Below are 14,640 nucleotides of genomic sequence, written 5' to 3' on the forward strand. Positions count from 1 at the left end.
CAATGCAACTGACCTTTCCCCACTGATCACATGTCTTTGAGAGTGTAGGTGAGAATATAAGTACTGTATGGCAATACCACTGAGCTCACACTGACCATAGCACAACCAGCTGGCCTTTTTGTCTGTCCACTGGCCTCTTGGCTGGAGGATTTTTGCCATTGTGTCTCAGGCAGAGCTGGTCCATTGTATTGAGTTGGCCATAATGTGAGACACCCATGATCAAAAACAAAGTAAGTGCAACAATCGTCTGTCTAAATGTCTGTTGGGTCTTTTGGTTGTGGTTGGAAATGTGTTTTTATAAAGTGCAGTATTAAGTTGTTTTCTAGGGTCTTTATTGCGTCATGGCACAGGTTGTGCATGTACTGCTACGTTTGTTTCCATTGATGTATCTATTTATGGAAGAGTGATCTCAAACCATGATCCCAGTTTCTGAAAGTATGTGCGCCGAGTAAATATAATCAGCCTTTTATTGGTTTCTCCTTTTTATTTCTTTGTGACATTCTGTAAAGATGAACAGCGGGAGAGAACCAAACATTATGCACTATGATCCTGGTCTTCAGGGATGCTGCAGAGGTTTGGTTTGACCTGGTCTATAGGGTGGAGGGGTACAGTAGTTGTGAGCTAGAGCAGGCTTGTGTTCTTGATGCGTGTCATGTTTACATATCATTCCAGTTGTACATTTGCACTGTGTTTGTGCATATATTAGTCCCATAGCGAAGTTGTATGTTCACAACAGAATACAGCATTCCTTTTCTCAATATGAAGTTACTAGTCAGGCTCTTCTTTCCCATGTTGTTGGACAACTGAGACTACATAATTTATGAATAGCAGACACAAAGACGTGTGTGTGTGTGTGTGTGTGTGTGTGTGTGTGTGTTGTACAGCTAGCTTTTCAGGAAATGCAGGATAGTTATGGTTGAGTCCAACACGGATTTGAGGAGTATAGCGATGAAGTGTAGAAAGCCACTATGCAAAATGATTTTACTGTCCTTAGGCAGTCCTTTACTGTCCATATCTCAGAATGCATTCAATATTGTACCCCATGTAAAAATGACCCCATGTATGCAATGTGCCTCATAGAGGCAGTGTTTTGTAGAGGCAGTTTCAGATCTAGTCCTACCCAGATGACAGGGATGTTGGTGTGAGAGACTAACATGGTTTTTGATTGAACTCATGCATGCACCTGTAATTGTATTCTCATTTTTTAAATGTAGATCCCCAAGTGGAGTATGCCCATACAACTTCAGCCCTTAATTTGTGATTCGGTACTAATAGCATTGCATGACGTTAGTGCATCTTCCCCACCCTCCATCCATTTAGCATTAGCGATTCTAAAGTTTCTCTTAATTATTGACATTGTAAGTACGCATCTGTTCTGTTAGCCACAAGTCATGGAAAAGTTCCCAAAGGACGATGTTTATTCTGAAAGACTAGCCTTAAAGAGACAGGCAACAAGCACCATCTGAGCAGAAACACTAACTTCTGTGTGATCAGGGAGAGCACAGTGTCTGTTCAGTCTTTCGGAAGGGACAGTATGGCTGTGTGTGTGCATGTACGCATGTCTGAATGTCTATCTGAATGAGAGGATGTGCTTGTGTGCGTTTCTATTATTTAACTGTACATGTTCGACTTTACAAACTGCCTGAAAGTGCTTGTATGCCAATATTTGTGATACATGTAAGTTGACGGAATGATGTCTGTTCAGATTTGATGGACTCATTAAACCCTAACAACAACAGTCTGGTCTCTGTGAGATTGCTTTGCAGGATGTCCTCAATAATTGCTAAGATCTGAGAGATCATAAGATCTGCAGTCGTCCAATGCATCCGCATTCAGTCCTCCAGATGGCTGCTATGACTCACAGCAGTCTGGTATCTGTCGTCATTTCCCTCTGTTCCTACTAAGCAGGTGAGCTGAAATCACTGTAGATATGTAGGATTATTCTGAGGTAAGATGGTATCCTATGCAGCATCTTGAACAGGACAATGACAAAGTGGCCTGCATGTTGCAGAGACAGATTGACTTGCACTCACACTCCTGGCCCTGTCTGCAACCCCATTCTCCCTGCCTAGTAAGTGTAACAACACCCATTGTACTTGAGAAAACCAGCAGGAATTTACATTTCAGCCTTATCTAAAATATTTCCATTTAGCAATGATGGATTGGCTGTCGTCTCTTGTGTGAATGTTTGTGTGTATGTGTGTACGCACACGCTGAGCGAAGACTTACTGTATATTAGTTTTGAAAGCTTGAGATGGATGATGAAGTGATTGATTAAAAAGAATACAGGAGTGCATGTAATAAGACTAGAACATTATCAAACCACTCATTCATGACAGAAATATGATTAAGGATATTGCAATACTGTAGGTCTACACCCAGTGTAGTACATCGGTCCATGGAACAATGGGTATAAACAGTGAAGAATATGTCAAATCATCACTATATCGTAATGAACCAAAGTGATGTGACCACAAGCAGCCCTATCTAACCATATTACCCAATCATAGCAGTCTACTAAAATAACTATACATTTCATGTTGAATAATGATAGCTCTGGCCTCCCGGGTGGCGCAGTGGTTAAGGGCGCTGTACTGCAGCGCCAGCTGTGCCATCAGAGTCCTGGGTTCGCGCCCAGGCTCTGTCGTAACCGGCCGCGACCGGGAGGTCCGTGGGGCGACGCACAATTGGCCTAGCGTCGCCCGGGTTAGGGAGGGCTTGGTCGGTAGGGGTGTCCTTGTCTCATCGAGCACCAGCGACTCCTGTGGCGGGCTGGGCGCAGTGTACGCTAGCCAAGGTGGCCAGGTGCACGGTGTTTCCTCCGGCGCATTGGTGCGGCTGGCTTCCGGGTTGGATGTGCGCTGTGTTAAAGAAGCAGCAGCTTGGTTGGTTGTGTATCGGAGGACGCATGACTTTTAACCTTTGTCTCTCCCGAGCCCGTACGGGAGTTGTAGCGATGAGACAAGATAGTAGCTACTACAACAATTGGATACTACGAAATTGGGGAGAAAAAGGGGTAAAATTTTTTAAAAAAAAAAATAATAATAATAAAGCTCCCCCTTTAACAAAATGTATTAGATGTAGGGGGGAATTGGACAAACAAAAAATAACACATTCTTGATGGGCTCAGACTCCTGGGGTTGAAATGATATGGCCTACACCTTGTCTTCAACTGTATGCAGTTACTCTGATTAACCTCCTGAACTACCCCCTCCCACTTTCCTCCTTGCATAGCCCCGACCAACCAATTCCTCTCGAAGCCAAGGGGGAATCTGCTGCAGTCTGTTGGCAAAACCTTCACGTTAGACACGTGTTTCCTGCCAAATAGAGCTGGAGTCAGAGTCAGCCCTCTTTTTGTATTAGGCTGTGATGAGATGTATCCCATCACATGTAGTGTCCTTAATGCCCAGGGCTGTGCTCCCCTCCCCTCGGTATGCCAGTCAGGAGAGAAGCCTGAACAAAGCCATGAGAGAAGAGCTGCTGGGAGAGTGAAAGAACTGATACTCTCACTGACTGTCGCCTGGACAACCAGGCACAGGAGGGAGGGAAGAGTGAGAGAAAGGGAGAAAACAACAAAACATAATTGTCATGGTGGCCAAGACACATTGAGTCTTGTATCAGAGAGGCTGCACAAAGGTGCAGGCGCTCTCCCTAGTGGAGCTAGAACACTGAACATTAAACAGAGATCAACAGAGCGAATCAAGTGAACATCTGGAGAACAAGTTTGAAATGAAATTGTTCAGCACAGGTTTGCATCCCCGAAGGACTCCATAGGGCTGCACACCCCGTCAGTTCATACATCTACTCATCAAGCTCAGGTAAGATTCTCTGGCTTTGCCGTACTCTGCAGTAAATGGAGCTCTCAGGTGGAAGTTTCAGAGACCGTAGCTTGCTGTAATGGGATGGTTTTATTTTTTTATCTGTCGTCAAACTTCGAATGGCTCTGTAAATCTCCAGGCAATCACTCTTCTTCTGCGATCACCCACCATCTCCCCCAGGTGTAGCAGCAGTAGTGAGATTTCAGATTTGGGTTTATGGTACTTGCATGTGTTGAGGGGGTCATCCGTGTTTGCAAATATCAAACAAATGACTGTCATTACAGTAGGTACAAATGGAGCATGAGTGTAAGGTCTTTACACTTGAACTATGCTGAACCTTTATATCCTAGGGATCTGTGAAGAATAGAAGCATCACCCTCAGTGATTCCCCTTTAGTGATATACTCAGTGCTCATACATAAGCAAGGTCTGTCTTCTGGCATGCTGGGCTGAGATGAATGTCCCTTGCATGGTTTGTGAATTTGAACCATGCTGAATCTGTGGGGCAGGAGAAGCTGTGAAATCCATATTGGATGAGATTGATCCTTTCCCAAATGGGGAGGGGAGGAAGGAGAGCAGACTGGAGCATAACCTTTCTTACTGACAGCTAAAAATAGTATGTATGTATCCCCCTTACCCCCACTTGTGCACACACACAGGCATACACATGCATCGGCACATCCCCAGAAAGCAAGAAATAAAAGCCGTATGTGCCTCTTAGTGAGGGTGTGTTGAATGGCATGCTGGGAGTGTTTAGAGTGCCACATCAGATCCACAGGAGACTAACACTACAGTACAGTACAAGAAAACCGCACACTGCCACACAACAGCAAAAGTCACCAACTGGCATTCAACCTTGGGCTTTGGTGCTTCACGTTCCATAGTCAACCCAAAAAGCTAGCATTTGGTCTGGGAGGACAGTTATATCTTGAGTTCTCTAGAAAGTTATTCACATAAGGATATTAATTTACCTTTCACCGCATTCTTTTTTTATAGTTGTATCAGGGAAATTGATATGTCACAGCATTGTAAATAATGTACAAAATGATCAACCTCATCCAATGAATTTGTCTTTGCTGTGGAAAATCTGTAGTTGAAAATAACCTATACATTCAGCTGGGCAGTGTCTACAATATGGGTCCAAAAATAAATGACAGACTAGAATGACAAAGTTCCAGAATCATGCTGATTGAAATGTTTGAGAATGCTTTTGTTGTCCATACATCTATTTTTATTTCCCCACCTGCACAGCATAAATTGACTTCCTCTGTTCTCAAGCATTAAAGAAAAATGAAAAAGTTGTATGATTCTGGAAGCTTGCAAACACATTCCTCATTCTCGCTTCAGCCCTTGGAGTGTTACCCTGCAGTTGAGGCTTCTCTAATGAAGATATTGAATGGCTGGAAAAGCGGCGCGGCTGAATTCGTCAAGAGGGGAAAAGAATGTGTCAGAGACCGATTATTCCAGGAGGCATCGCAGTAATCTGCCTGGTGGTGGAGGGAGCCAGGGATGCTCTACCGTCTATGTTATGTCTGTGTAACCGTGTTCTCAGCGACCGTTAACCTGAAATACACAGCTCTGCTTTAACAGCACAGTCTGCATAACTGAAGAGTGGTGTAAGTGTGAGGGGCCAGCATGGTGTTTCACCACAACTGATCAGCGATTCCAGGGATGTGGAAACAAACATGGCAGATATGGAAATGTACAGAGCTAGCTGATTTTAAACTGCCTTGAATATTAAACTGCACTAAGCTGCCTTTCACACAGGACATCATCATTTGTTGGTGTTGTAAGGTGTTCCATGTCCCCTCTTTTTCTCCCTCTCCTTTCCCCTCTTTTTCTCCCTCTCCCCTCAACAGATTGATCCTGTGTCTAATGAATTTGTCCTCTGCAGACCCAGATGTTCTCCCAGTGCAGACAGATGTTGAACTGCTCTGTTCTCTCAGTGAGGGTGTCCATCACTGCTCTGAACAATGGCATGGCACAGGGTGGACTCATTGTCATGGTGATCTCCTTGAATAGACTGTATTCGTGACTATGTGCAGGTGCAGTTGCAAATGTGTACAGATGGCTAGCTAACTTTTTGTTCTTGATCAACGGCCATAGGTTTACCAACCAAATTAACAATCGATTCAAATACACTTCTTATCGGAAATGTAAATATTCAAGACCCAGGCTGAAGAGCGATATGAAAATTATGCACCCACTCTTTTGTCCTCCCCGCTCCACCTAGATGACCCTGGAGCTAAATTCTAAAGATGGTAGATGACTTGCCAATTTGTCGTTAGCACGATTATTGCCACTTGAAAACCAAGTTACTGCAGTATCCTGTGTTTGCAGAATACCAAGTTACTGCAGTATCCTGTGTTTGCAGAATACCAAGTTACTGCAGTATCCTGTGTTTGCAGTAGAGTGAAAAGAGGAAGGAACAATAGCTTAACACTACCAGAAGCTGTCCATCACCAGGGATAAAACCCCTCATATTCCACCTCTCGCTAACATTCCACACGTCTCTCCACTCTCCGTAATTAGACAAGTGAGATTATTTAATTTGCTGAAGATCAGCCAAACCCAAGTCGACTGCTGACGTGGACAAAGACGCCACTGAGCACTCTAGGGGAAATATTGTTTTTTGCACACACTGAAGGAATGAGTGAGAGGCATGAAATTACAGCCAATACTCTCTACGCCCCCAGCCTTAGTGTTCAGCATATTAAACTGGTAGACCGGTACACTGCTTTGGGCCCTTGAGACAAGGTCCAACTTCTTCCTAAATTCTCCCCTTGACGTTTCTGTCAGCTGAATAAGAACCCTGTGGGTCTTGGCTATTGAGGGACAGATTTAATGGCTGTGCTCTTGCTGGCTGTGTACTGCAGAATACCCTGCACCACTATTATGACTGCTCTGTAAATCACCTAGAGTTTATGTCTGTTTTTCTGCCCAAGGACAGGAGAGAATTTACATTCGGAGAGTGAGTGATGAGGAAGAACTGTGTGTGTTTGTGACAGGTGCTCCAGCCATGGACTTGGAAGACGAGACGTTGTTATTCCAGAGCAGCTGGGATGCTGAGAAAGAAGAGGAGGAGAAGGAGGAGGGCGGGGAGTCAGATACACAGATTAATGGGAGAACCGGCACCCCTGGAGGCAATGGCGTGTGGGGAGCAGTGGGCTGGGTCTACACACAGCCCTGGGTGAGTGGTGTTGTCCTGGGAGTTGGAGTTTTTCTCCCCTGTGCCCTCTCTGCCTACATGTTCCTATACTGCCCCCCATTGGACATAGACCTTTCCTACAGTGCCTTTGAGGTTCACAGCCACTTCTCCGCTGAGCGGTTTGATGCACTCACCATTGCCATAAAGACTCAGTTGGGGTCCTGGGACAGACGCAGGCGTGACGTGGACCCCTATGACTCCACCACTCTACAGGAGCTGCTGTTGGACATGCTGGGTAGGCAGGGACATGGAACATCCAACAGGACATCACATGGAGGGCTGACCTCAACATCTCTGAATAAAAACTTGTTCAAAAGAGTAGTTATGGAACAGAGAGGAGATGCCCTGAGTCAGCGAGAGACTGAGAGGCATGGAGAGGCTAGGGGTGGTAAACTAGAGGTAAGAGAGGAGGATAAAAATACAACTAATTTAGGAAAATTTGAGAGTCGTGAGTCCATAGAAGGAGAGGGCGACAGGTACAGTGAGAGATCTCAGACTAGGATGCGCAGGTTTGCCCCCAACTACTCATATCTGCAGAGCCAGGCCCTGTGGAGGATGGAGCTGGTGTTTGTAGCTCAGGGTGGGGTGGACAACAACATCTTCACCCCAGAGCGTCTCCGCACCATCCACCACATAGAGCGTCTGCTCATGCAGCATCCCCAGTTCCAACAGTTCTGTTGGAAGCCTCTGGAGGTCCTGAGAGACCTGCCCCTGGGCCCCTCCTACTGCTCCCCTCCAAGCTCCCTCCTCTCCTACCTCTTCCCCAGTGAACGGGGAGGCAGGATCTACTACGATGGCATGGGACCCAACCTGGCTGACATCCATGGTGAGTCTGATGTTTAAAAAACTGGGCAACTTCTGTAGGTACAGTTGCTGCTCTGCATGATTTAGTAGGGAGCTCTTCTGCTTGAGGGAGATCAAGCAGAATATTAAAGGGAGCAGGCAGCGACGTTACCACTTTGATCTTCACTTGTGTTTTTACTCCCAGGTGCTCTGAGTCTAGCGATCACCCACCCACAGTTCTACTGGTATGTGGATGAGAGTCTGGCCCCTGACCGGCTCTCCTCCTCTCTCCTGCGCAGTGAGATCCAATTTGGAGCTCCACTGCCCTCTTACAGCTCCCTCCAGGACCGGCCTGAGGAGCAGAGAAGCCGCTTCAGGAACTTTGTGGTTCAGTACGCTGACATCCTGGCTCAGCAGTCCACCAGGTGGGTTATGGCTTATGGGCCCTCTGCCAAGGCTGATGATACGCTGTGTAAGCTTTAAAAGAACCACATTCTAAAAGACATAAAATAGCCATAAGATGAACTGATGCTGTTTTTAATTTCTCACAAGACTTTAACTCTCCAGACCAATTGTAATTAAGCATGATCAAAGAGTCCCTCCTTTCATGACACCCACATTTCATGACACCCACATTTCATGACACCCACTATTCTTTCATTCTCTTGTCGCTGTCTCCTTATCTCTGGATATGTGGGGTGTTAGCCAGGTGAAGGTGTTGTATGGGGGCACAGAGCTGTTTGATAACGAGGTGAGACGGACCTTCCACAGAGACATGTTGCTGGCGCTGATCAGTGGAGGCTGCATCACTCTGCTGGTCTATTTCCTCACATCCTTCTCAAGTAAGGTCCCATGCACTCTCCCACCTGCATTAGATACAAAATGCATGTTAATGCAACATTTCCTATAGGTCATGTGCTGTTATACATGGTATCTGATAAGCTAGCATCAGTATAGTATTCTTATTATTTTGATACCACATGCATGAGGTCTCGCAGTCAGTCACTTTGGTGTGTCTCTACAGTGTTCCTGACATTCTTTGGGCTCACTAGCATTGGTCTGAGCTGCCTGGTCGCTCTTTTTCTCTACCATGTGGTCTTTGGGGTGAGATACCTGGGCATCCTCAATGGGGTTGCAGCCTTTGTGATCATTGGCATTGGTGAGTGACGATATGAAAAAATACTAGAATTTCTCTCATGACCAAACTAGTTGAGAAACAACATCTTTGTTACAGATAACATCCCACTCTTTCTTCTGTTTCCCCTCTCCGTGGTCTCCAGGTGTGGATGATGTGTTTGTGTTCATGAGTACCTTCAGACAGGCTTCCCACTTAGTCCATCCAGTCCAGAGGATGGTGTACACGGTGAAAACAGCTGGCCGGGCAACCTTCCTCACCTCCTTCACCACAGCAGCCGCATATGCTGCCAACACCTTCTCACAGGTACTCAGAATTATTGTCAGTCCATATTGTATTATCCTTCCAAAGGGAATGCAAAATAAATGAATGTCTGTGAGGTGGAACTGTCTGTATATGTATCAATATGAAAAGCATTATGTAAATGTATGAGGTCTTTTACTCTTCCAATCAGATTCCGGCCGTGCATGACTTTGGCCTATTCATGGCCCTCATCGTCAGCTGCTGCTGGCTTTGGGTGTCAATCCTCATGCCCGCTTCCCTGTGTATCTGGACCCAGTGTATTGACCCCCAGGAGAATTCCTGTCTCAAATGGTGTGATCCCATCTTTATTACATTTTGTGCTAGAGAACAGAGTTCCTATGGTTGTGCTGCTTGTCTTTTCATTCTGTTTTCCTATTATGAACAAAGTGTGGTTCTAAAGCTGTATCTCTCTGATACACTTCCTCTTAAAGGTGGAAGTCATTTGCAGGACTGCCAGTGAGCCACAGTCCTTTGTCAGATGAGGATGACGACGTGACCCTACTGTCAGTGGAGATGGAGCCAGGTGAGATCCATATCTGAACAGACATAAATTAATGAAGGGCAAAATAATGAAAGGTAATAGAGTCCCGACACCATTCAGCCCCTCTCTCTGTCTCATCCAGGCTCCTGTGACACAGACGTAGATGCAGCCATTCTGTCCCTGTCAGTGGAGACTTCTCTCTCACCACCAGAGCAGGGAACTTCAGGCATGGTCAGCATTTACCTTCAGTGGGCTCTGAGGCACTGGGTGGCAGAGCCAGCAGTGGAGAACCGTAAAGTCATTCTAGGTAAGGGCTCTGTCTGTCTGCAGCAGTTGGAAGGACCACCATATCTCATGATGCCCATATTCCTTTTTCAACTTTTATCAGCAATGTCCATGAGTTTTGTATTGTCTATCCCTGAATCCTCCTCACAGAAAAGCTATTTAATCGAATTCCTCTCCCCTCAGTGATCCCCCCTCATCTCTCACCGACCAGTCTTTGTCTTGCTGCCAATAGGAATCTACTTCCTGGTCCTGCTGCTGTCTGCTGGGTGCTGCTGCCTCCTGCGGCCGGCCACTCATGCCCCGTTACTGTTTCGTCCAGACACCAACCTCCAGACTCTACTGGGACTGAGGAACAACCTCAGTGCCCAGGGCATATCCTGCCACATGTGCTCTGGTGAGATGTCGCCATCAATCTGTGTGATGGAACCCAGATGGGTGTAAAGTAAACTGATTCCACCACTTTAAAGCCAAATGAAACTCCCCAGTCCTGCAACTGTCTGGCTGTAAATGTCTTTAAGCAACATTTCAATTCATTTTAGACTGGGATATTAATTTACAGTCGACTCTTGGTAAGAGCTGACTTCATTGCATTATTATTCTTGCTATGGGTATTTGCATGCTCCAGTTCAGTGCTCACATTTACAACACTCCCAGGACATTGTATAAGGATAATAAACTCATCATTTAGCAAACTCAATCATTTAGCATTGAATCGAAATGTCCCCTGCAGGTCTGTTCATGGAGAAACCTCATCTTCTGCACAGCCCTACCCATACTACCCCCTCCGTGGCTTGGTTTCACCCCCATCAACATACCAAAAACACTTCAAACTCAACTCTACGGAGCCCATTCACACCAAGCACTTCCTCCATCACAACAGGTACTGGATATTATGTTAACATATCAAAACAGGATCCACATGAATATATCCCTGTCAATGTTCTGTCAATGTTTGAATGCGTGCCTCTATTAATCTACTGCGTATACTACTGCTGTATCTTTTCATGACAGGGCCTCTACTGACCGTGTATATCTCTAAGCTGGATGTAGGCGCTTCTATCACTCTGTACCGCTTCTCTCTGAATACTAGCATGCCCTCGCCTTGGAAAAGCCTCAGTCCTAGGAATGGAGAAGTTCCATCCTTTCAGGTTAGATGACCCCAAAATAAAAATGCGGTGTTACTGGGTTATGATTGAATATCTAACTTCTGATAATCAGCTTCATCATATAACTTCTGGTGTCTCTAAACAGGCTTACATTGAACCTCACAGCAACTTCAGCACCCACATGACTGTGTGTGTGTCCCACCCCAGCCCTCGCTGGATGATCACTTCCCAGTCATGTGACCCACGCCACGGCTGGAGGTCAGAGTTCAGCTTCTATGTGGCATCGGCTAAGCAGCAGCACAGCAGGTAAAAGGAATGACGAGGGACAGATGGAGGAATAGAGAACAGTCAAGCTGTTTGTGGTCAAACTGTTAACACAGCTGTCCTTGTGCCTCCTAGGAGGCTGTATTTTGCCCAGCACAAGCTTAGTCCTCATCCAAGCCGAGTGTGTGCAGAACCACCTGGTTGTGTGATCAGCTCCGGGCCTGACGGACCCACACGGGGCTACTTCTACACACCGCTCCCCACAGGTAAGAGCGGGAGAACATCTGGAGCCAGAGGACATCAGGGAACTGCATGAATACTGAAATAAAAGAGTGTACTATGAATTGTTGCTTATGAATGTGATGGAGTGACCTTTCTTCCTAATTTGTACCCTGTTTCAAAGATTCCACCTCAACGAAAAGGTCCAGGACCTCCGGTTTTAACCCCTGTAGTGGAGGTGGCTGTGGCCAGCCAGCAGTCCGTCCTCTGGTTGACACTGGTGCCATGGTGTTTGTGGTTTTTGGAATACTGGGAGTCAACCGCACCCAACGCACAGACAACCACGTCATTGGGGACATGGTGAGGGGCCAACTGCGAGACAATAAAGATATGAAGGTGTAATTTAATAATCAATACTGTTTTAGTGGTTTTCATTTTCTTTAAAATGCTCTCCATAGGGCAGTGTGATATTGGATCTAAACTTTGATATCTTCCAAGAGATTGGTCATCTCTGCCAAATCTGTAAAGTCATCAGTGCTAATAAACAGCTTGTGAAGCCGGGAGGAGCCCAATGTCTACCCTCCGGTACAAACTGCACAGGCACAGTCAAACACATATAACAGCACACATACACAAGCCACATTTGATATGAGTTACATGTGTCCTCTCTCTCCCTCTCTTCAGGCAACAAGCTTTCTTCTATCCTGCCCTTACTCCACCCAGACTGCCACTCACTCCCTGAGCCCAACCTGTTGCCAGGCCAGCTGTCCCATGGGGCCGTGGGAACACACGGTGGCAGAGTGCGCTGGCTCTCCATGGCCTTTGAGTCTGTGAGTGCTAGCCACTGTTGTACTTGGTGTATACTACCACCTCTAATGTAGTGATATAGCTCTTATCTGTGCCTGTAACTGAGCCCATGTATTTTTAATCTGTCTCTTCCTAAGACTACCTACAAGGGGAAATCCTCTTTCCAGACTCGCTCAGATTTCCTCCAATGGGAGACCTTCCTACAAGAGCAGCTCTCAGCTCTCCCAGAGTCCTCTGCTCTACGGAGAGGTTTCCAGACCTGTGAGCACTGGAAGCAGATCTTTATGGAAATCATAGGCAAGTGGAGAAGCCAGAGGACATAGCTGTTCAATACCCAGGGCACAATCAAATATTTTGACTGCCTGTCAGGCAGCTAATAAATATATGTAAAAGATTATTATTTCAGTCCTTCTGTGAATGTAACTTTCCTGTGCTGACTGACTCCATCCTGGGTTATATGTAGGTGTGGAGAGCGCCCTCTGCAGTCTGCTCCTGTCCCTGGCCATCTGTGTGGCAGCTGTGTCTGTTTTCACTGCCCATACGCTTCTGCTGCTGCCAATACTGCTCAGCATTATGGGTAAGACACTGCTGATCAAGACTTTATTTTGATCAGGATGGCCCATTGTGAATAGACGCCGGAGAAAGGTCTCCAATTATTAGATACTATGCAGTATTGATGTGTCATTGAGGTGTAATGTTAGAGGCAGTCATTAACTGTTGTAATGTACATACTGTATGTTCTGTGGTTTTAGCCGTGGGAGGATTAGGGGGTCATCGGTCTGTCAGTATGTGACTGTGATCTCTTGACCATATGCAGGGGTCATCTGTCTGGTGGTGGCCATCATGTACTGGCTGGGCTGGGAGTTGGGGGCCATGGAGGCCATCTCTCTGTCCATCCTAGTGGGCTCCTCAGTGGACTACTGCCTGCACCTGGTGGAGGGCTACCTGCTGGCTGGGGAGACCTTACCAGCCACACCAGAACACACTATGGTACGTACAACACAATCTGATATGCATCTATTATTGGCACATGAGGAATTGAATTTACATATTATATATTCTACTGTTAGAGAGCCAAACTTGGTAAATGAAGGATTTGCCTTGAGTATATTCTGTTCACTTAAAAGTAATTCTGTGATGGATGCCACTGGGTTTAATGGAATACGCCTGAGGGTTATAGTGCATAAAGAGACTCATAATATTAATCTGTTTGTATTCTCAGGATCTGTCAGCTAAAAGGCAGAGACGGACCCTAGACGCAGTGAACCACGTAGGAGTTGCCATAGTGTCCAGTGCTGTCACCACAGTCATTTCAACCATCCCTCTCTTCTTCTGTGTCATCGTGCCTTTTGCTAAATTTGGTCAGATCGTGGCCATAAACACAGTAGTATCCATCTTGTTCACCCTGACTGTGACAGCAGCCATGTTAGCCACCATGGGCCCTGCCAACTTCCACAGACCTCCCGGTGCAGTGCTGAAGGCCAGCCTGGCAGTACTGGGTACCACAGCCTTTGGCGTTGCCCTGTGCTGGGCAACTAGGACCAGTCCCTGGCACACAGTAGTCACCATGTGACCACAAACTCAACCACTACTGTTACCTCTGTAAGCAAAACTAAGAGGCTTGGTCTAAACCTCAGTTTATCATTGTTCTATACATGCAGCTGTAAGGTTTCAGATACGTAAAAGCATCTTGTTGAAGTAGACCATTCTTGATGTGGATAAAGTTGAATCATTTTTTTACCAAAAGAACAGAATGTGGTCTCTTAAGAATAAATAGTCTGCAGAATAGGTTTTGGTTTCTGTGGATACAGCCTACTGCCCACAGAAGGAGATTACACAGTGTTGATTTAAATACTGGTTAGAGCCACGTTGTTCAATTGTCCATGTTACTCTGTTCCTGAGAATATTTATTTTTTTAGAAAATTGCTAGCTTCTCTGACCTGCTATTAGCACTAACCTCATCTCTGATGGTTGGAAACCACACTTTGAGGTCCAAGAAGACATGTGTTGAATCATAATAAAAATATGAATCATTGTCATGCACTCCCTTCTTCCAGTGAAAAGCCTATCACTCACATCACACCTCTTCACATGTCTGATTGTTCAGAAGAGAATGTTGCGAGTCAAAAGATTATTCAAGACAAGGCCAGAGTAAATTGGGAAGATTGTAAAAACTAGGATAAAATGTGCTTTACTTTACTGGCCTCACTCTTGTCCAGTCTACATGTGTAG

At 45.8% G+C, this 14,640-nt stretch overlaps 1 protein-coding gene across 1 annotated transcript; it reads left to right on the plus strand.

Moving 5' to 3' along the window:
• The first annotated feature begins 5,758 nt into the window (after positions 1-5,758).
• Positions 5,759-13,999, plus strand: LOC139412016 (protein dispatched homolog 3-like). Its single transcript, XM_071158795.1, has 22 exons — positions 5,759-5,822; positions 6,826-7,424; positions 7,479-7,851; positions 8,014-8,233; positions 8,514-8,650; positions 8,833-8,967; positions 9,089-9,249; positions 9,398-9,537; positions 9,678-9,769; positions 9,870-10,034; positions 10,245-10,406; positions 10,743-10,892; positions 11,024-11,160; positions 11,264-11,424; positions 11,518-11,648; positions 11,786-11,961; positions 12,060-12,186; positions 12,286-12,431; positions 12,546-12,705; positions 12,872-12,985; positions 13,226-13,398; positions 13,631-13,999. Exons 2-22 carry the CDS (start codon positions 6,837-6,839, stop codon positions 13,979-13,981), a joined length of 3,999 nt encoding a protein of 1,332 aa, XP_071014896.1. The 5' UTR covers positions 5,759-5,822; positions 6,826-6,836; the 3' UTR covers positions 13,982-13,999.
• Positions 14,000-14,640: the final 641 nt, after the last annotated feature.

The sequence above is a fragment of the Oncorhynchus clarkii genome, chromosome 6 (assembly GCF_045791955.1).
Source record: "Oncorhynchus clarkii lewisi isolate Uvic-CL-2024 chromosome 6, UVic_Ocla_1.0, whole genome shotgun sequence".
Classification (NCBI taxonomy): Eukaryota; Metazoa; Chordata; class Actinopteri; order Salmoniformes; family Salmonidae; genus Oncorhynchus; species Oncorhynchus clarkii.